This window comes from Oncorhynchus kisutch, linkage group LG28, assembly GCF_002021735.2.
Source record: "Oncorhynchus kisutch isolate 150728-3 linkage group LG28, Okis_V2, whole genome shotgun sequence".
In the NCBI taxonomy this organism is placed as follows: domain Eukaryota; kingdom Metazoa; phylum Chordata; class Actinopteri; order Salmoniformes; family Salmonidae; genus Oncorhynchus; species Oncorhynchus kisutch.
In genome coordinates this window covers 10,033,189-10,054,434 of record NC_034201.2, presented here as the reverse complement: position 1 = coordinate 10,054,434, position 21,246 = coordinate 10,033,189, and the positions used below count along the sequence as shown (strand labels likewise).

Sequence of the window (21,246 nt, the reverse complement as noted above, 5' to 3'; positions counted from 1 at the left end):
CTGGAAGACTTACGCCTCGATCACACAGACAGAGGTTTGCATTCTGGTACACCAGAAGTACGTTCATTTCCACACGCCTTGATCACACCGACAGAGTTTTTGCATTCTGGTACACCAGAAGCACATTCATTTCCAATGGAACGCTGCGTTTGCTTTGCAGCATTGCAGAGGCAGTTGCAGTGTATTCTGTGTGGGACATACGTTATGCATCAAACTGTATGTGTAGAAGGATTGCCAGAAATGGTAGCAAAAGTTGAATGTTGAACTTTTATTGCACACATATCCAGATGATACTGTGTACCATTTTTGAGTATACCTCTCTCGGTGTGATCGAGGCATTAGGTCTACCCCTGCTCAGACGTAGCATGCGTCAAGCAATTGTTGTGTGGCACGTCATTGACTGAGTCATCAAGTGACAGTTTGATATAATATATGATGTGGTTAGTTGATATGTAAAATACCCATCCACGTGTGGAACGCCTCAATCACACTGACAGTGTTGTTTAATTTTGGTACACCAAAAGTACTTTCATTTCCAATGGAACTCTGTGTTTGCATTGCATTGGCAGTGCGTTCTGTGTGGTGCATAAATTAGATTTATAAAACGTATACATAAAACTGTATGCGCAGATGGCTTAACATAAATGGTAGCAGAATGTGTATGTTGTACATCCAGATGATGCTGCATACCATTTTGCACAATTCACTGCTGGTGTGATCAGGGTGTACAATCTGACATGCGACAGCAACGCCTGGGCAGAGGAACGCGACCTCAAACTGTCCCTATTTTATAGCTGCTATACTAGCAGTTCTCAGTGTCAATGTTAGCAAGGTACGAGGCCAAAGTTTACAATACTGCAACGCTAGCCAGCAGAGACTATAAACTACTAGGAACAATGGAGCAAACTTGTTTAATAATTAAACCCCGCGATTGTCATTGTGGGTGTTCATCGAAGCAGAAGAAGGTCCACGAAATCTGAATCTACAGCCAAATCACTGTGCTGCTATCAACAGTTGACTGGAATCCACACGAGATCTGTTCTGTGAGCATTGTATACTCAGATTATCAAACCATACGAGTTGATTTGTTCTCAATCAAAGCAATTAAGTAAATCGGCCAATTTATCATTTGTGCAGGAGTCTCTGACGCGAATAATCCACATCAACTGCTGTATATAATTGTGCATCTGTCCAGTGTTCCATCTAAACCGATTTTACATGAACAGATAATGGCTTTGGCTCGGGTGTTTTTCCGTTTACATGGCTATTTGCGACCCATATCGAAAACACAGGCTCCTTTGGTCTCCCGACTCATACGGACCCAGAATGAAGCGAGGTATTGGCAGTGTACTGCTGCTCCACAGTCGACGAGTTGTCACTGGCAACTTCAGGAAGAATGCCTTGGTGAGTGTCTTCACTATTGTTTTTTAAAATTGTTTTTATCTGCGCTTCCCTTTACCAAAGGCTATGATTATTTGGCATTTAATTCACTCTAGTTTCCTATGTGTTTGTTATTGAAGTTCAAGTTGTTCATATTTGAATCTTCAGAGCTCAGCTATGGAGGACTTGTGATGCACTTTGACTATGTGTGGCTACGGGATCATTGCCGCTCTGCCTCCTGCTACAACAGCAAGACCAACCAGAGGAACCTAGATACGTCACATGTGGAGCTGAACATATGTCCCGCCAACACCAGGGTGGATGATGAGAATCTCTTCCTCACATGTAAGTCTTGGTTTGAAGATTGCTTTTCTCAACTAAGAGAAAGCCCACATTGTGAAGTAGCCTGGAACTTGACCACTGCCAATCCTGAGATAGTTACTGCATTGTTCAGGGAGACCTTTGCCTCTTGTAAAAGGCTATAATGACATACTGTAGACAGTGCAGACATTGCTACCATATGATTTATTTCACACTGTAACCATTAAATCCCTTACTCTGGTTGCAATCAGTCATTTCATTTGAGGTCGTATATCTAGGTCTGTTTGATGTCGTCAAACTCTAAATCCATTGCATGCCATTTTTTATTTTTTTTATGTCAGCCCATTTCCTTTTTGGCAGCACTGTGATATATGCACCTATTGCTACTCATCATTATTTGGAACAGTTATTGAATGTATAATAGAAGGAATTGCCTTTGATTTGTGTACCCCAGGGCCCGATGGTCATGTGACAAAGTACAACCTGAGTTGGCTGGCTCAGAACAGCTATGAGGGACAGAAGCAGAGTGCCATGCAGCCACGCATCATCTGGAACTCTGACATCTATGCCAATGCCAAGGTGTCCCCTGCCAATTGGGACAAGTTTATGGCCTGTGACGATGAACTGAAGAAGTTCCTCAGGAACTTTCTGCTGTATGGCATTGCTTTTGTGGAGGGTGTCCCACCAACTGTTGAGGCCACAGGGACTGTTACCCAGAGGGTCAGCCTCATCAGGTACTGGCCTCTTAGGGAATGGAAAGTGGGTGTTCAGGGGTCTTAAAAGTAGCTGCATACCACCCACCACAATACATACAAACAGAAATGGTTTTAGAATGGGAGATTATTTAATAAGGGTTAGCTTGTTACAATGCTTGTGTTAAAGCAACAGTGCATTTAAAAAATGTATTTGACCTTTGTTTAACTAGGCAAGTCAGTTAAGAACCCATTCTTATGTACAATGACGGCCTAGGAACAGTGGGTTAACTGTATTGTTCTGTATTGTTCATTGTTATTCAATCTAGCATTCAATCTAGCAACCTTTCGGTTACTAGCCCAACGCTCTAACCACTAGGCTACCTGCTACAGGGAAGATGTTGGTTTCCTTAATTAACAACAAGCCCTTGATACTTTTGCCAAGTGAACATGCACAACAAACTTTTCTCAGCACTTAGTATGGAGTGTGGATTTGTCAAAGAGGAGAAGAGAGAGTAGTGGTACTGCCTTCTCATTAATCCACCAGGTTCGTTGAAGACTCCATAGGTGGTGTGGTTTTGAAGTTTCCAATGCCTGAACCAGCACACTAATCCCTCTTTATACTAGACTCTAATTTGGGGTGACGAGGAGGGAAGGGAGGGAGGAAGCAATGTGTTATAAGAAATGCATTGCACATGGTTGCCAGATGAGGCCATTCTTCTAGTCCAGTAACACTGTTTGGCCATCAGAAGTAATCGCCCTCCTTCTGACACCCCAAAGAAACAAAGGATAACTCTTTGGAGTAAAGTTGCCATTATAAACATGTTTGAATTGCTCTTGTATAGTGTTGTCGATATTCTTTTTGAGACGGCAGACTCTACTTTGTGTTTTCATTCCTGTTTCCTATTAGGGAGACTATGTATGGCAAGATGTGGAACTTCACTTCAGATTTCTCCAGAGGAGACACTGCCTACACCAAACTGGCCCTGGACCGTCACACAGACACCTCATACTTCCAGGAGCCTTGTGGGTACGTATTCAGAAGATGTTCACACACGGATGGGTGTTAATTGTTTGAGTTATCATGGCAGGTCAATTTAGCACGGCAGCACACATGCTGATCTGTATCTTGGTTAGGTTGAGATTCCTCTTCAGATGCAGACATGTTAGACATCTATGTAGGTTATTGTGTTAGGTGATTACAATGTGGTCCTCTGTAGCTGAGTTGAGTGAGCATGGTGCTTGCTACGCCAGGATAGTGGGTTTGATTCCCGGGACCACCCATACTTTAAATGTATGCACGCATGACTGTCAGTCCCTTAGGATAAAAGCGTCTGCTAAATGGAATATATACAGTGCCTTGCGAAAGTATTCGGCCCCCTTGAACTTTGCGACCTTTTGCCACATTTCAGGCTTCAAACATAAAGATATAAAACTGTATTTTTTTGTGAAGAATCAACAACAAGTGGGACACAATCATGAAGTGGAACGACATTTATTGGATATTTCAAACTTTAACAAATCAAAAACTGAAAAATTGGGCGTGCAAAAATATTCAGCCCCCTTAAGTTAATACTTTGTAGCGCCACCTTTTGCTGCGATTACAGCTGTAAGTCGCTTGGGGTATGTCTCTATCAGTTTTGCACATCGAGAGACTGACATTTTTTCCCATTCCTCCTTGCAAAACAGCTCGAGCTCATTGAGGTTGGATGGAGAGCATTTGTGAACAGCAGTTTTCAGTTCTTTCCACAGATTCTCGATTGGATTCAGGTCTGGACTTTGACTTGGCCATTCTAACACCTGGATATGTTTATTTTTGAACCATTCCATTGTAGATTTTGCTTTATGTTTTGGATCATTGTCTTGTTGGAAGACAAATCTCCGTCCCAGTCTCAGGTCTTTTGCAGACTCCATCAGGTTTTCTTCCAGAATGGTCCTGTATTTGGCTCCATCCATCTTCCCATCAATTTTAACCATCTTCCCTGTCCCTGCTGAAGAAAAGCAGGCCCAAACCATGATGCTGCCACCACCATCTTTGACAGTGGGGATGGTGTGTTCAGGGTGATGAGCTGTGTTGCTTTTACACCAAACATAACGTTTTGCATTCTTGCCAAAAAGTTCAATTTTGGTTTCATCTGACCAGAGCACCTTCTTCCACATGTTTGGTGTGTCTCCCAGGTGGCTTGTGGCAAACTTTAAATGACACTTTTTATGGATATCTTTAAGAAATGGCTTTCTTCTTGCCACTCTTCCATAAAGGCCAGATTTGTGCAATATACGACTGATTGTTGTCCTATGGACAGAGTCTCCCACCTCAGCTGTAGATCTCTGCAGTTCATCCAGAGTGATCATGGGCCTCTTGGCTGCATCTCTGATCAGTCTTCTCCTTGTATGAGCTGAAAGTTTAGAGGGACGGCCAGGTCTTGGTAGATTTGCAGTGGTCTGATACTCCTTCCATTTCAATATTATCGCTTGCACAGTGCTCCTTGGGATGTTTAAAGCTTGGGAAATCTTTTTGTATCCAAATCCGGCTTTAAACTTCTTCACAACAGTATCTCGGACCTGCCTGGTGTGTTCCTTGTTCTTCATTATGCTCTCTGCGCTTTTAACGGACCTCTGAGACTATCACAGTGCAGGTGCATTTATACGGAGACTTGATTACACACAGGTGGATTGTATTTATCATCATTAGTCATTTAGGTCAACATTGGATCATTCAGAGATCCTCACTGAACTTCTGGAGAGAGTTTGCTGCACTGAAAGTAAAGGGGCTGAATAATTTTGCACGCCCAATTTTTCAGTTTTTGATTTGTTAAAAAAGTTAGAAATATCCAATAAATGTCGTTCCACTTCATGATTGTGTCCCACTTGTTGTTGATTCTTCACAAAAAATACAGTTTTATATCTTTATGTTTGAAGCCTGAAATGTGGCAAAAGGTCGCAAAGTTCAAGGGGGCCGAATACTTTCGCAAGGCACTGTATTGTTAGGTAAATGGACAGTTTTAACAACAGGTTCAGCATTGTGGAACAGGCCATTCCTTTTGGAAGCTGCAGTTTGACACTGTTTCAACACCGGTTTATGGCTTTTTTTAACTGATAAGATGCACATTGCTATGGCACAGATTTCTTGAATCTTGATAAAACAAGATATAGTGTGATAGGCTCCACCTTGGTGTCCCATGAAATGACAGGGCAATGCACCATCTATTCGGCATTTCATGACATCACGTGACTTACTTTGATGCCATTGACTTTGAATTACAGGATCCAAGTGTTCCATTGCCTTAAACACGAGGGAACGGGAGGAAGAACACTACTCGTGGATGGATTCTATTCTGCAGACCAAGTACTCCAGAAGACACCTGACAACTTTGAGCTGCTAGCACGGGTGCCTATCAAGCATGAGTACATTGAAAATGTCAGCGACCACCGCAACCACATGATAGGCATCGGCCCTGTGCTCAACGTGTATCCCTGGAACAATGAGGTGTACATGATCCGGTATGACCAGTCTGTTTTCATTTGAGATGTGAATGTCTCCCTGAATGTCTTGCTTTAAACATATCTTCCATTGTCATCTTAGGCCATACAACCTCTAACCAGTATTTGTTAGCTATTAATTCACAATGTTGTACACATTTGAGAAATGCTACACCCATCAATATGAATTAAGTCCCTTGGGAGGGTTCTTTGTGGGAAGCTCAGGATCTTTTGCTCATAATAAAAAAATAATAGTGTATACAGCGTAACACTTGTTAATCCAGAGCTAGATCCTTTGAGCTCAATGCAATGAATATTTAATCTGATATTGAGGATTAATATGGTATCACCTCCTGCTTGGTTGCCTCTCTCACAGATACAATAACTATGACCGGGCAGTCATAAACACTATCCCCCATGACGTTGTCAATCGATGGTATGTGGCTCACAGACAGTTGACCACAGAGCTGAGGAAGCCAGAGAATGAGTTGTGGGTCAAACTGAAGCCTGGAAAGGTAAGGAAAAAGAGATGCCTTTTCATTGATCTAGACAGAAAGGATTCATCACTACATGTTGATATAAGAGGGGGGGTGGGGGATATTCTGAAACCAGGATTGGGTTTCAGGGGATGGGTAATGTACTACAAAATCATACACAAACAATACAGTATGTTCCCTCTTTTTCTGGTAGGTTCTCTTCATTGATAACTGGCGTGTCTTGCATGGTCGGGAGTCCTTCACAGGCCTGCGGCAACTGTGTGGCTGCTACCTGACCAGAGACGACGTCTTGAACACTGCCCGCTCCCTGGGTCTGCAGGCCTGAGTGAAGAAGAGTCTCCAGCCAAAAGCTGCATTATTTTGGAGATAAAAGCTCGAGTCAGAATACCGTATTATTAAATCAAATCAACAACCAAAAACAACCAAAAAAAATCACAGGCGCCGAATACAACAAGCCCTTAACCAACAATGCAGTTCAAGAAATAGAGTTAAGAAAATATTTACTAAATAAAGTTTCAAAAAAATGTAATCAAAAAGTAACACAAGATATTTACATAACAACAACGAGGCTATATACAGGGAGAACCGGTACCGGGTCAACGTGTGGGGGTACAGGTTAGTCGAGGTCATTTGTAAAGTGACTGCATAGATAAGTAACAGTGAGTAGCAGCAGTGTAAAAACAAAGGGGGGGGGGGGGTCAATGTAAATAGTCTGGGTGGCCATTTGATTAATTGTTCAGCAGTCTATGGCTTGGGGGTAGAAGCTTTTAAGGAGCCTTTTGATCCTAGACTTGGCGTTCCAGTACCGTTTGCCGTGCGGTAGCATAGAGAACAGTCTGGGTGACTGGAGTCTTTTACTATTTTTAAGTGTTTAAGTGAAGAACATGGACTGTGATCTGCATTATGCGTGCATATGCTCTTGTTAGAACAACAATCATGTTTTGAACTGGAACTTAACATATTGAGATGTTTAACATATTGGCTTTGTTTTAGGGATTCGTTTCTAATCTTAAAATATTATAGTATGTCTCAATCACTACATAGCACTTTTACCAGACATTTTTGATGAATGTATTTAGGAACTTTTGCCTTGATTTGATTGAATAATCAAAACTTATCCCAGTCTGCTGTTCCCACACGCTTCAAGAGGGCCACCATTGTTCCTGTTCCCAAGAAAGCTAAGGTAACTGAGCTAAACGACTACCGCCCCATAGCACTCAACTTCTGTCATCATGAAGTGCTTTGAGAGACCAGTCAAGGACCATATCACCTCCACCCTACCTGACACCCTACACCCACTCCAATTTGCTTACCGCCCCAAATGGTCCACAGACGGCGCAATCACAGTGCACTAACCCATCTGGACAAGATGAATATCTATGTGAGAATGCTATTCATCGACTACAGCTCAGCATTTAACACCATAGTACCCTCCAAACTCGTCATCAAGCTCAAGACCCTGGGTCTCGACCCCGCTCTGTGCAACTGGGTACTGGAATTCCTGATGGCCGCCCCCAGGTGGTGAGGGTAGGTAACAACGTCTCCACCCCGCTGATCCTCAACACTGGGGCCCCACAAGGGTGCGTTCTGAGCCCTATCCCTACCCTCTCAGTAGTGGAGAGGGTAGTAAGTTTTAAGTTCCTCGGCGTACACACCACGGACAAACTGAATTGGTCCACCCACACAGACAGCGGGGCGAAGAAGGCGCAGCAGCGCCTCTTCAACCTCAGGAGGCTGAAGAAATTCGGCTTGTCACCAAAAGCACCCACAAACTTTTACAGATGCACAATCGAGAGCACCCTGTCGGGCTGTATCACTGCCTGGTGCGGCAACTGCTCTGCCCATAACCGTAAGGCTCTCTAGAGGGTAATGAGGTCTGCACAACGCATCACCGGGGGCAAACTACCTGCCCCCCAGGACACCTACACCACCCGATGTCACAGGAAGGCCATAAAGATCATCAAGGACAACAACCACCCGAGCCACTGCCTGTTCACCCCGCTATCATCCAGAAGGCGAGGTCAGTACAGGTGCATCAAAGCAGGGACAGAGAGACTGAAAAACAGCTTCTATCTCAAGGCCATCAGACTGTTAAACAGCCACCACTCAACTCCAGCCACTTTAATAATGGAAAAATTGATATATAAAATGTATCACTCGCCACTTTAATCAATGCCACTTAATATGTTTACACACACCCTACATTACTCATCTCATATGTATATACTGTACTCTATACCATCTACTGTATCTTGCCTATGCCGCTCTGTACCATCACTCATTCATATATTTTTATGTACATATTCTTCATCCTTTACACTTGTGTGTGTATAAGGTAGTTGATGTGAAATTGTTAGGTTAGATGTATAAGGTAGTTGTTGTGAAATTGTTAGGTTAGATGACTCGTTGATTATTACTGCATTGTCGGAACTAGAAGCACAAGCATTTCGCTACACTCGCATTAACATCTGCTAACCATGTGTATGTGACAAATAAAATTTGATTTGATTTCTATTGGGTGGCTCTCTTTTGTTGTCAAGCAAAGACAAACTGACATGCATTAAAACGTATCCAGCATCAAAGGAACATGTATTTTTTATGAGTGTCATGCATTCTTTTATAGTTTAACGGTGTTATGTTATCACAAAATGTTGAACTCTAATTAGTTGACCTCAAATGTCATTTTTTTTCTGTTCTGGTGATTCTAGAATGAATTATCGCGTGGCTTGGATGGGAGGTAGCGCTTTTTCCTGAAAAGTCATGCGCATTGAACACACGTGTCCCCCTCAGTCTCATTGCACACCGAAGATGGCGGACGTTGAAAGTAAGTGGTCTGCAGCCCGTCTTTGCACAGCCTAACGGTACTATTTATATAGCTGGCTACAAGTGCTACGCAATGGGAGGTGTGTGAAGGATGTGTAGCTTAGTTACGATGTTTATTTACTTGGAAATTGTTGCATGTTTTTAGCAGCACTGCTGCACCCTCAACATGGAGGCATGGTCAAATAGGCGGCCACGTTCGCAATAGCCTTTGCTCATCTAGTGTAAACCGTGTGACTATCCAACTAGCTAGGTCTATGGCATATTTATTTACCTGCGTATGCTCCCAGATGGTTTTGTAACCTTGCCGAATTTTGTTAGCAAAATGGCCAGCTAACTTTAGTTAGCTTAGCAAGTCGTAATAAGTAGCTAACCGTAGTAAGTTGCAAGTAGATTAATATAAACATGTTCAGTTAACTAGCTCGTTAATTTGGCCTTTCCGAGTTATGTGGCTGTTTGTAGATATACAAGTTGCTGTGAACGCTGGCATAGTACCTCGTTTGGTCAAATTGGCCGTGAAGGCCTATTTTTTTTATACCATGTGCAGGCGGTGTCGGCCACGTGGGTGTGCCTTACCAAATCCAGTGTGGGCTTCCAATGATGGATGACTTGAACTACCGATAATTCTTACTCGTTATGTAACGATTTCTTCGTTGTATGAAATAGCTCACAATAATGGTATGCGTATGGAGGTGAGATCTATTAGTTATCAACCACCACCTCTGAAAACGGGGGATCCCCCTGTAGATAAACGTCATGCCATGGAACGAAAAATGTAGTGAGTAGTAACGTGTATCTCTCTGTTTTTGCTTTCAAGTGAACTCTGCCAAAAAACAGAAGAAGAAGAAGGGAAAGACAGTTTCTGATGATGACGTTGGGGTAAGTCCTTATTATAATTGTTATGCTCCAGTTGGCTAAAAGCTTCTCACTGTTATAAATTCAAAAGGTATGAAAATGGTAGTGTGTATTTTCCTAAATATATATATATATATATATATATATATATATATATATATATATATATATATATATATATATATATATATATATATATAATTTTTTTTACAGGATATTCAGGAGAGTGGTGATTTCCTCATCAAACCAGAGTCCAAAGTTGCCAGTCTGGACACATCTCAGTGGCCATTGCTGTTGAAAGTGAGTTTTCTTTGTGCTTGTCATCTATCTGTAGAAGCAGGATGCTGTATCTGAAGTGATGAACTTGTTTATCCATTCGCTGAGTGCTGCCGGGCCCTGGCATTGCAGCCTCCTGTGTCTGTTCTTGACTCAGGGGGTACAGCGGCCTGACTCTATGCTTTTGTCCCCAGTGTTCTATTGGGGGTAACTGTTGGGGCAGGTGTGCTGATGCGTGTGTCAAGGGCCCGGTCACAACTAAGACGAGCGTAAACTCCTGATCACATGCACGTCCCTTTGCGGTTACATTTAGTTATTTGTAACTGTAATTAGTTTGTTTAATTTAACTCGTTGTGTTGCAGAATTTTGACAAACTCAACATTCGGACAGCTCACTACACACCCTTGCCAAATGGCTCAAACCCTTTGAAGAGGAGCATTCAGGATTATGTTCGGTAACCCTTGGTTCTTAATTATTTTCTTGTGTCAAATTTTTGAGGCCACATGATGAATGTAAATAGATTGCACTAGCACTATGTGCAAAGATGACTTCTTATCTATCACCCTTGTCTGATGGCTCTACGTGGATGCATTTGAAAGTATTGACGTCTTGTCCGTGATTTCATTTTGCTCCTCTTCTCTAACCCCATGTCGATCCATGTGATGTGCAGGACAGGCTTCATCAACTTGGACAAGCCTGCAAATCCCTCCTCTCATGAGGTGGTGGCCTGGATCCGACGTATCCTGCGAGTGGAGAAGACTGGCCACAGTGGCACCCTGGACCCCAAGGTGACCGGCTGCCTCATTGTGTGTGTGGACAGAGCCACACGACTGGTCAAGTCCCAGCAGAGTGCAGGTGAGTCGCCTTGTAAATCCAACCCCTTCCTGCTCTGACTGTTTACCTCCTTCTGGTTATGTGAACACATTAAGATTGGCCACTCCTTACTACTCTTCTGCCGTCTGTTTCAGGCAAAGAGTATGTGGGAATTGTTCGGCTGCACAATGCTATTGAGAATGAGCACACACTTGCTAGGGTAAGTTAATAGTTTGTCTTATCTTAGCATGGCTCAGCGTTTTAATTTAACTGTAAAATTATACCTTTTCATATGAAGGTTTTTGACATGGATGTGAGATGATGAACGTGTTTATCCATTCTCTGAGTGCTTGCTAGGGTCCTGCTTTCTCTGTGGTGCGCATGTCTGTTTTAGCCATGAGTGTCTGCTGTGTCCCGGGATCCACTCTGCCACCTCAGTGTTCTACTGGGGCAGCTCATGCTGGAGACAGGGGCAGGACTGGAGGGCCCTGCGATAACAAAGACGAGTTGACACACCTGATCACACATTAGAAAGGAAATGGGTGATATACCTGTGTTTTGGGAGTTCGTGGTTAATCCAACACTTATTTTTTCTCTTTTTTTCTTTCTTTTAGGGAATTGAAACCCTCACAGGTGCCTTGTTCCAGCGACCACCTCTCATCGCAGCCGTTAAGCGCCAGTTGAGAGTTAGGACCGTTTATGAAAGCAAACTCATTGAGTACGACCCAGAGAGGAGATTGGGTAAGGAATCTAATGCATTATTTCCTCATGCTCTGGGGGGGGGGGGGGGGGGGGGTACTTTTAATACATGAAATTCAATATCATTAAACTAGAAGCTGTTAGCATAGAGATAATAAACTAACCGTGCTTGTTGCAGGTATTTTCTGGGTGAGCTGCGAGGCGGGGACCTACATCAGGACCCTGTGTGTCCACCTGGGGCTCCTCCTTGGTGTTGGTGGTCAGATGCAGGAGCTGAGGAGAGTTCGCTCTGGTGTTCTGGGAGAGAGGGTGAGTCGCACCTCTTTCTCAATCCTTTGGCTGTGTCTTGTCAGTGGTTAAATTGAAGTCCAATGTGTTGAGTTCAGCTCTGGGCCTCTCCCCAGTTCCGGTAATTATTCATTGGCACAGAAATGGCATAGTGGCTCGGAGTAGGAAGTAGACATGCCCAGCCACTTGATTCCACTCTAGCCAGCATGTTATGGAAATTATATTTAGGCCTGTGTTCTGTTTGTGTCATGTATTTTAGACTCCTTCAATGTTGGAACTTGTTCTCTGCAGGACAACCTGGTGACCATGCACGATGTGCTGGATGCTCAGTGGCAGTATGACCACAACAAGGACGAGACGTACCTGCGCAGAGTCATCTACCCACTGGAGAAGCTTCTGGTGTCGCACAAACGTTTGGTCATGAAAGACAGTGCAGTGAGTGATTTCGGCCTTGTAATTGATAGTCTGGGTGTCATTTTCAAACTGACCTTGTTTAGAGGACTGAACATGTCTTTAAATAAACTGTGTGGTTTATTTTCTCACCAGGTGAATGCGATCTGCTATGGAGCGAAGATAATGTTGCCTGGTGTCCTACGATATGAGGATGGCATTGAGATGAACCAAGATATTGTGGTGATAACAACCAAAGGAGAGGCCATTTGTATAGGTGAGCAATAGAAATATGCTGTTCTGCAAAGCAATTGGGAGGTTTTTCCAAAAGGCCACATGATGATCTCATAGGCGGCATTAGCGCTTTGTGCAAAGATGACCTATTATCTATCACCCTTGACTGATGGCTTTGAAAAACCACATTTTCTCCATATACATGTTTTAGGTTCGTGTCTCAATTTTCCCCCTTTGATTGTTCAGCTACTGCCCTCATGACTACTGCAGTGATCTCCACGTGTGACCACGGTGTCGTGGCCAAGATAAAGAGGGTCATCATGGAACGTGACACCTACCCCCGCAAGTGGGGCTTGGGGCCCAAGGTATCACTTCTTGTGCAGGCTACTGGAAGTCTTCCCATTTTACAACTTTTATGCTTTTAGTGCACATTGTTATTCTTCTTACTAGTAAGATTTTGATTTGTAATGAACAGGCCAGCCAGAAGAAGATGATGATCCAGAAGGGACTGCTGGACAAACGTGGCAAAGCCAACGACAGCACTCCATCAGACTGGAAGGATGGCTATGTAGATTACAGGTGTGAAGCCAGTCTAACAGGCGCTTGATGGAGCAGTGGTGTTGAAAACCTACATGTTCTGATTCTAGTCAGCAGACAGTTATCCCTTTCTGGTCTGCCCCGTGGTCTCTGAGGGAGTCAGTCTGCAACATCAACTCTCATAGCTCAGCAGAGGTCCTGTCATCCGTTCTGCATGTCTGGCAGCTGAGCTGTGTGAACATGCATAGCTATTTCCCACCCATGTGGGTTAACTTGTGAGGAACTTGATGACTAGTTTGTGGATGTAGGTGTATTTGTAAATTAAATACGGTATGCGTCTGAAACAGTGAGACATGTTGCCTTCTCATTTTCAGTGCGTCCAAGCCCAAGGCTGAAGAAACCGGCAATGGGGACGCAAAGGTATGCTAACATAAGTTTATACTCGGGTATTGCTGGCCACAGGAGGCTGCTGAGGGGAGAACGGCTCATAATTATGTCAGGAACGGAGCAATGGAATGGCATCACACACCTGGAAACCGTGTGTTTGATACCTTCCACTAATTCCGCTCCAGTCATTACCACGGCCCTGTTCTCGCCTCCTGTGGTATTGGCACATGCCAGTTTATTCCACATAAATTAAGCTTGTGAGATGGACTAAATGACAATTTCTCAATCTTTCAGAGGAAGAGGGAAGACAGCGATAGTGATGCTGCGGCAGCCTCTGCACCTTCCACTCCATTGGCAGAAGACCCCAAGAAGGAGAAGGAGAAGAAGAAGAAAAAGAAGGAAAAAAAGCAAAAACTGGAGCACCCAGCTGCAGAGGCGGCGGAGCCAGCAGCAGAGACGGAAGGAGAGGTGGGTTTCTGCTGCTGGCCAGACTGGACAGCTGTATAATCTTGTGGCTAGAGAAATTCAGGTCGTAGCAAGGGACATACTGACTTCATGTTTTTCGGCTGTAGTTTTACTATACTGGTAATGTACAGTGAGTTAATAATGTGCCATGCCTACGAGTGCACATCCAGTGCAGACAGTTATCCCTTTCCAGCCTGCCTGTGGCTTCAGAGGGAGTCGGTCTGCTACATTATTGGGGGTGTGAGTCATTCGAGCATGTGAGCATCCGGTCATGTTGGGGTCCTTACATTTTCCACATATACTTTGTTAGCAAGTCGCTACAGCCAACATGCACTTAAACTGCAGAGAGCATTTTCCCTTAGAACTTTGAATTGCTTTCAACATTTACCCAAAGAATAACCAATCTCCTTATGCGCAGGTGGGCGAGAGTGCCAAGAAGAAGAAGAAGAAGAAGAAGAAGGAAGCGGATGCAGAAGCGGAGTGAAGAGCTTATGGACAATGAAAGGACCATAGAAATGTGAGGGTCCAGAATGTGTGCCTGCAGATATTTATCCTACAGATGCAGCAGGTGCTGAAGAGACAGCAGGCGGGGCAAGAACCGAGTACAACATTTTTTGTTTTGTTAATCTGTCCAGAATGACCACAAATGGCGAATCATAAGGGGCTAGTCTTATGATCATACGTTTGTGACATCTCAACTAGAGCCATTCAGGCCCTACCCATGAATGCGTCATTCAGTCTACCCATATCCGGGACTTTCAGGCTTTTACCCTACCCAGGCCCGATTGCTGCTTCCAAATTTAAAGCCCGGCCCTACCCGAAATCAGAAGTACCTTCCTCTGTTAATAAATCCATTAGCGACTTCTATCTGTCACTCAGTCCCTGGGCACAAGGCAGCTGGCTCTACATGCACTCTGTGAATATCCACAGCAGCGGCTCCACTTAAGCTTCTCTGCTCAATAATCAAGACATGTTAAGTACTTTTGTCACTAAACTCCAACTCAAGGAACGTTTATATTCTGTGAAATAAATCTCTTCGGGTGTTTATTTGCGGTTGAAGCACTTCTGACACAATGTTCAGACTTTAGTCTGATGTGACTAATGTGCAGCAAAAGTGGCCCAGCTTAAAACATGTTAGTGATCAATTTAGTGATACCCATACCCTAGTTATTTTATGAGGGAAAACACAGGCCCAAACCTGATGTATAATGTCGTGGTTGGGTAGCAGAGCCCTGATTTCAACAATCCCTGTATGACCTTGCTTTTGTACTCAAATCTTGTTTTTACGTGTTTTAACTACTGTCCCTATGTGGACTTTGGTTTACTCTGGGCGTACCCTCGACTGTGTGAAATGCCACGGGCATTTCTTTTTTATATTGTACTGTAAATACGAATGAGCTGTAATCATAAATTGTCATTTGAAATAATGTTTTTTGTTGTTATGCTGCCGTTGTCCTGTCTACCCAGTGTCTAGGATCTGAGGCTATTTTCTGCAGTATAATGACTTGCAGGGGGAGAGGTAGAATAATTGAGTTTCCTATTCAGAAGTACTTTTCACACCAACTGATGGTGAAACATAACCAGTAATATGGTGTAGGAGGGAAATTGAATTCAGTTTTAAAGTGCCTGACATGCGGTATACCTTTCTGAGCTGAGACCATTTAATGAGGTCAACAAAATAATTCGCGAGGAACCTTGACAATTTAATGTAGAACACACGTTTTCCCTGTAATTTAATACATGACCATATGGACAATATAGTTATGTAACATTTCATGACACCCTGTTTACAATTCAACCCGAGATAAGGATACTGATGATGAAACCCTGTCAGGGAAAGTGTTAACGTTCACAGTAGTGGTCCTCTATGCATTCACATGCTAATAATCAGCTGCAGTCATATGGCACCCATCATTCAGCACCTGAAAAGCCAGAAGCACTAAGCTCTTACAAAGATGTAAAATATCCCTTTGTGGCGAGTTTCATTCTACTTTCTGAAATAAAATGGTATCTTCTGTATTGCTTTTTTTTTATGCACTTGTGCAAAACTTATTGACAGTAACCATAGCGATTAGCTGCTACCCAAACCTGGTGGTGTATCAGTAATGCGTGGCCAGGTCTTGTGATATTAAAACAGTTTTGTTAGACTGTTCTTCGGGGGTACACGGGTCAGTAGACCCAGGAAACTGGCACCCATTGTGGGGTGGAAGTGGCTTGCTCTATGGCCGCCTCCACTCCTTTCACACTCTCATCAACATCGTTGTTAACCAGCAGCACATCAAAGAAGTGTCTGTAGGTGGAGTGGATGGCATCCGACTCCTTCTGGATCGACTGCACAGCTTCCGACTACAAGACAAGGGACAGAGATGTTTCAGACTCCTGAGAGTTTCAGCACTTCATTACTTATTAGAAAGGTTGATATGGTATAAATGGTGCATTTTGAAAGGTCCTCAACAAATAGCCAAAATTCCTGGATGTTACGAATGAGCAGTAGTGTACCTGGGTAGCTGAGTTGGTAGGTGCAATGAACACCACTAGAGGCGCAAAGTCTGCCGTCCGCAAAAGTTTCAATGTCTTGATCACAAGGAAAAATAAGCACCATGTTATTCATCTGACACAAATTAATTGCAATGCTAACCAACAGTTAAAAATAAAAAACACTATACATACAAATGTATGTGGACACCCCTTCAAATTAGTGGATTCAACTATTTCAGCCACACCCTTTGCTGACAGGTATATAAAATAGACAAACATTTGCAGTAGAATGGCCTTCTTGAACAGCTCAGTGACTTTCAACATGGCACTGTCAGATAGGATGCCAACAAGTCAGTTTATCAAATTTCTGCCCTGCTACACCGGTCAATTGTAAGTGCTGTTATTGTGAAATGGAAATGTCTAGGAGCAACAATGGCTCAGCCGCGAAGTGGTAGGCCACACAAGCTCACAGAACAGGACCGCCGAGTGCTGAAGCGCGTAAAAGTTTGTTTTCGGTAGAAACACTCAATACCCGAGTTGCACATTTCCTCTGGAAGAAACGTCAGCACAAGAACTGTTCATCGGGAGACTCATGAAATGGGTTTCTATGGCCGATCAGCGCAAATCATCATGCGCAAATCCAAGAGTCGGCTGGAGTGGTGAAAAACTTGCCGCCATTGGACTCTGGAGCAGTGGAAACGTGTTCTCTGGAGTGATGAATCACACTTCACCATCTGGCAGTCCGACGGACTAATCTGGGTTTGGTGGATGCCAGGAGAACACTACCTACCCCAATGCATAGTGTCAACTGTAAAGTTTGGTAAAGGAGGAATAATGGTCTGGGGCTGTTTTTCATGGTTTGGGCTGGGCCCCTTAGTTCCAGTGAAGGGAAATCTAAATGCTACAGCATACAATGACATTCTAGACCATTCTGTGCATCCAACTTTGTGGCATCAGTTTGGGGAAGGCCCTTTCCTGTTTGAGCATGACAATGCCCCCGAGCACAACTCGAGGTCCATACAGAAATGGTTTGTTGAGATCGGTGTGGAAGAACTTGACTGGCCTGCACAGAGCCCTGACCTCAACCCCATCGAACACCTTTGGGATGAATTGGAATGCCGACTGCGAGCCAGGCCTAATCGCCCAACATCAGTGCCCGACCTCACTAATGCTTTTGTGGCTGAATGGAAGCAAGTCCCAGCAGCAATGTTCCAACATCTAGTGGAAAGCTTTCCCAGAAGAGTGGAGGCTGTTCTAGCAGCAAAGAGGGGACCAACTCCATATTAATGCCCATGATTCCGGAATTAGATATTCAATGAGCGGGGTCCACATACTTTTGGTCATGTGTAGTGTATATTAAGTTCTATGCTTACCTGTGGCTCCACATCGAGCAGGGCAATTTTTCCTTGCTCATGGATCTTCTGGATAGTCTCCATTTTGGTTCCAAACATGAACCCCTGGAAGCTGCCATACTCCAGCAGCTCATTCCCAGTGATGCACTTGGTCATGGCGTCATTGGAGATGAAGTAGTACTCCTGCCCGTTCTCCTCGTCCTTACGTGGGGGTCTGGTGGTGTCTGTTGTTTGGATCGAGCCCCAGTTAATGTAGGTTGGTGGATTTGGCAAAACCAGACAGAAGAGCATTAGAAGTAAAGGTCATACTCACGTGGTGCAGGGTAGGCAAACTTCTCTGGGTATTTGGTCAGCAACGAGCTTTTGATGTGGCTCCTTCCTACACCTGGTGCACCTGCAAAAGAGAGATTACAGAAGGCCAAGGGAGGTTAATATACTCACTTGTATTGTGATTTCAATTCGTTTTATGGCAGGCAGGTCTTGATTATGACTATCACATTGGGAGCTTACCAATAAGCACCAAGGTTTTTCTGCTGAAGGCAGGGAGCCGGACAACCTCTTCATAAGAAATCACGTCCAACTGGTCAAAGACTAACAAAAGGGAGAAAATAATACATGGGTGGTTTAGGGATCTAAACCAATCCCATGCCATGTAGAATACATTATACATGTAGATAGTATAGGTAGTTCTCAAGACTGTATTGGGTATAAACAAATAACAAGTGTTACTAGAGCTGTGCTTGGCCAGATACTTGTCTTTGCACTTCTTCTTCTTTCCAAAGGGGCTGCAGGATTGGGTGCCCTCTGTGGCCTTGCTTTTACTTGCCACCCGCCTGGAGCAGAGAGGAGAGGCTTGGGGTTACGCACACACTGAAAACCTACTCTCACCTACAATCCATACAACGTTTTTTACCTCTAACACATTACCGCTATATTTTATTTGGAGCAAAGTGATCTTTCTTTTTTGGTTTAGAGCAAAGTGATCTTTCTTTTTTGGTTTAGAGCAAAGTGATCTTTCTTTTTTGGTTTAGAGCAAAGTGTGTTTTTAAGCGTCTGATGTTTTTGTTCAGGTTAAGGTCAGCTGATCCTAGGGGTTCCAGTCCTTCAGATCCCAGGACTTTAGAGCAACTTTGAGGCAAAAGTTTTTTATATTTTTTACTGGTAATCAGATGTGGATGGACTACTCTACTTTGCGGATCATACCATTCTTGAAGTTCTGGGGAGGGGAGGATTCCAGCAAAGTCGACAGTAGAGATGTCCACCTTGCCTTGCCACCAGTTTGGATCATGCTTGTTGATGATCTGAATGATGTTGCCCGTTTTGAACTTCAGCCCTGCTTCTTTGCATGGGATGAGGTCATCCTTGGCAGGGTCGTAGTCAAACTGAGCCCTCATGTACGTCTGTTGAGTAACACAGAACAGCTGCACACACAGAGATGGCTGAGAGGACATGATCTCCTTTGCTGGGAATTGGGCAAAACATTTTGGAATATGTGTATTGCGGTTAATATGGTCTTTGTAATGATTTATAGCACTGCAGTTTCCAGCATATGGTAGAATTGTATATTACTCTAAAATAAGGAGATAACTTACCTGTCTCAACAGCATCCTAGATGTTAGAGTTAGTTAGTAATCTATCAGTTAATGGGTCACAAACACTTCCCGTGGTATTATGCTCTCTGACGCAACACACAGAGGACATAGTACTATCCACAGGAGTGATTTGGGCTCCAAAATCGTTTTCTATATAATTACCATATAGTTTAGGATAGGCTTAGTAGCCTATCCTAATTATAATTATATAGAAAACGATTTGCTGGATTAGTATCTATCAATGGGCAAAAAGCTTTTCATTAGACTGCCATCACTGACCATACTACTCGAGCAGTTATCATAATGCCTGGCCATGCTTCTTTTATTCTGGAATTGACAAACATGACTTTGGTTGAAGGGTTTGTCATTATGTTGTATAACACTGTTTTTCAATTAGTTCACATTTCAAATGAAACTCATATCTCGAAATGTTTCATCATTTTAGGTTGTAAGGCAGAACAATCATTATCCACCGCCATAAATTGGGGGAGATGTGATGGCATATTGTGACCAGCAGATGGCAGAGTGAATGAAAAGTTGAACACTACCAATGTGTTTCAGTTCGGTTCGCCAGTCTAACATGAGTGATGATCTGTATATCGGGCCACTAGTGGAATCTAATGATTGTATAGTCACCTGTGTCTTTCATTGGCTTAAGGGGAGGATTCGCCTGACAAAGAACAAACTCTATTTAATAAAAAGGATTTGGGAGAAGATATCATTGGAGGTACAGAAGGTACTGTATCTAAGATACGGTCACGTTTCAAGCATGGTATCGTAGAAAAAGAACATTAACACTGTGGAACCCAGTTTATTTGTCTTATTACAATGGTGGTAGTGAATAATAATTCACCAATTTGCTGATAAGGTCAAAAGATCATAGGAACAGTATTTAGATTACGTTATAGCACGTGAGTAGAGTAGGTTATGAGTCAATGGCACCAATAGGTGACTGAGGCCCTCTGTAATGACTGTCAACCTCTTGCAAACTAAAGGATGTACTATATATATATATATATATATATATATATATATATATATATATATACACATATATATAAAGTATACCGTTGATGTCGGAAGTTTACATACACCTTAGCTAAATACATTTAAACTCAGTTTTTCACAATTGCTGACATTTAATCCTAGTAAAAATTCCCTGTCAGTTAGGATCACCACTTTATTTTAAAGAACGTGAAATGTCAGAATAATAGTAGAGAGAATGATTTATTTCAGATTTTATTTATTTCATTACATTCCCAGTGGGTCAGAAGTTTACATACACTCAATTAGTATTTGGTAGCATTGCCTTTAAATTGTTTAACTTGGGTCAAACATTTCGAGTAGCCTTCCACAAGCTTCCCACAATAAATTGGGTGAATTTTGGCCCATTCCTCCTGACAGAGCTGGTGGAACTGAGTCAGGTTGGTAGGCCTCCTTGCTCGCACACGCTTTTTCAGTTCTGCTCACAAATTTTCTATAGGATTGAGGTCAGGGCTTTATGATGGCCACTCCAATACCTTGACTTTGTTGTCCTTAAGCCATTTTGCCACAACTTTGGAAGTATGCTTGGGGTCATTATCCATTTGGAAGACCCATTTGCGACCAAGCTTTAACTTCCTGACTGATGTCCTGAAATGTTGTTTCAATTTATCCACATAATTTTCCTGCCTCATGATGCCATCTATTT

The 21,246-nt window shown here is 43.1% G+C and overlaps 3 protein-coding genes and 5 non-coding genes across 11 annotated transcripts in view; 7 read left to right on the top strand and 1 right to left on the bottom strand.

Annotated features, from left to right (window-relative positions):
* Positions 1 to 943: 943 nt before the first annotated feature.
* On the top strand, positions 944 to 6,864 carry LOC109873436 (trimethyllysine dioxygenase, mitochondrial-like). Its single transcript, XM_020465085.2, has 7 exons — positions 944 to 1,404; positions 1,549 to 1,725; positions 2,156 to 2,435; positions 3,304 to 3,423; positions 5,658 to 5,894; positions 6,250 to 6,388; positions 6,564 to 6,864. The coding sequence occupies exons 1-7, from the start codon at positions 1,230 to 1,232 to the stop codon at positions 6,693 to 6,695; spliced, it is 1,260 nt and encodes a 419-aa protein (XP_020320674.1). The 5' UTR covers positions 944 to 1,229; the 3' UTR covers positions 6,696 to 6,864.
* Positions 6,865 to 9,119: 2,255 nt separating this feature from the next.
* Positions 9,120 to 16,153, top strand: LOC109872839 (H/ACA ribonucleoprotein complex subunit DKC1-like). The gene is made up of 15 exons (XM_020464200.2): positions 9,120 to 9,194; positions 10,008 to 10,069; positions 10,259 to 10,345; positions 10,684 to 10,775; positions 10,992 to 11,176; positions 11,290 to 11,354; positions 11,749 to 11,875; positions 12,012 to 12,142; positions 12,413 to 12,556; positions 12,668 to 12,788; positions 12,992 to 13,110; positions 13,221 to 13,324; positions 13,657 to 13,702; positions 13,964 to 14,137; positions 14,553 to 16,153. Exons 1-15 carry the CDS (start codon positions 9,131 to 9,133, stop codon positions 14,616 to 14,618), a joined length of 1,587 nt encoding a protein of 528 aa, XP_020319789.2. The 5' UTR covers positions 9,120 to 9,130; the 3' UTR covers positions 14,619 to 16,153.
* LOC116358213 (small nucleolar RNA SNORD17) lies at positions 10,396 to 10,606 on the top strand. The gene has a single exon (XR_004206091.1). It is a non-coding gene; the product is annotated as a small nucleolar RNA SNORD17 (small nucleolar RNA).
* LOC116358203 (small nucleolar RNA SNORD83) lies at positions 10,820 to 10,899 on the top strand. The gene has a single exon (XR_004206083.1). It is a non-coding gene; the product is annotated as a small nucleolar RNA SNORD83 (small nucleolar RNA).
* LOC116358214 (small nucleolar RNA SNORD17) lies at positions 11,448 to 11,658 on the top strand. Its single transcript, XR_004206092.1, has one exon. It is a non-coding gene; the product is annotated as a small nucleolar RNA SNORD17 (small nucleolar RNA).
* LOC116358207 (small nucleolar RNA SNORA36 family) lies at positions 12,200 to 12,338 on the top strand. Its single transcript, XR_004206087.1, has one exon. It is a non-coding gene; the product is annotated as a small nucleolar RNA SNORA36 family (small nucleolar RNA).
* On the top strand, positions 12,843 to 12,920 carry LOC116358202 (small nucleolar RNA SNORD83). The gene has a single exon (XR_004206082.1). It is a non-coding gene; the product is annotated as a small nucleolar RNA SNORD83 (small nucleolar RNA).
* Positions 15,825 to 21,246, bottom strand: part of LOC109872841 (55 kDa erythrocyte membrane protein-like) — a 22,792-nt gene continuing 17,370 nt past the window's right edge. The window contains exons 6-12 of one of the 4 annotated variants that reach the window (XM_031808654.1): positions 19,168 to 19,364; positions 18,694 to 18,797; positions 18,475 to 18,555; positions 18,278 to 18,358; positions 17,986 to 18,188; positions 16,634 to 16,708; positions 15,825 to 16,480 (exon numbers count right to left, since the gene is read on the bottom strand). In XM_031808654.1, the coding sequence (XP_031664514.1) occupies positions 16,304 to 16,480; positions 16,634 to 16,708; positions 17,986 to 18,188; positions 18,278 to 18,358; positions 18,475 to 18,555; positions 18,694 to 18,797; positions 19,168 to 19,364 (918 nt within the window). In that variant the 3' untranslated portion in view covers positions 15,825 to 16,303. Of the gene's footprint in view, positions 16,481 to 16,633; positions 16,709 to 17,985; positions 18,189 to 18,277; positions 18,359 to 18,474; positions 18,798 to 19,167; positions 19,386 to 21,246 lie in introns of all 4 variants that reach the window. The other 3 variants (XM_031808653.1, XM_031808650.1, XM_031808651.1) reach the window with 3 other exon arrangements.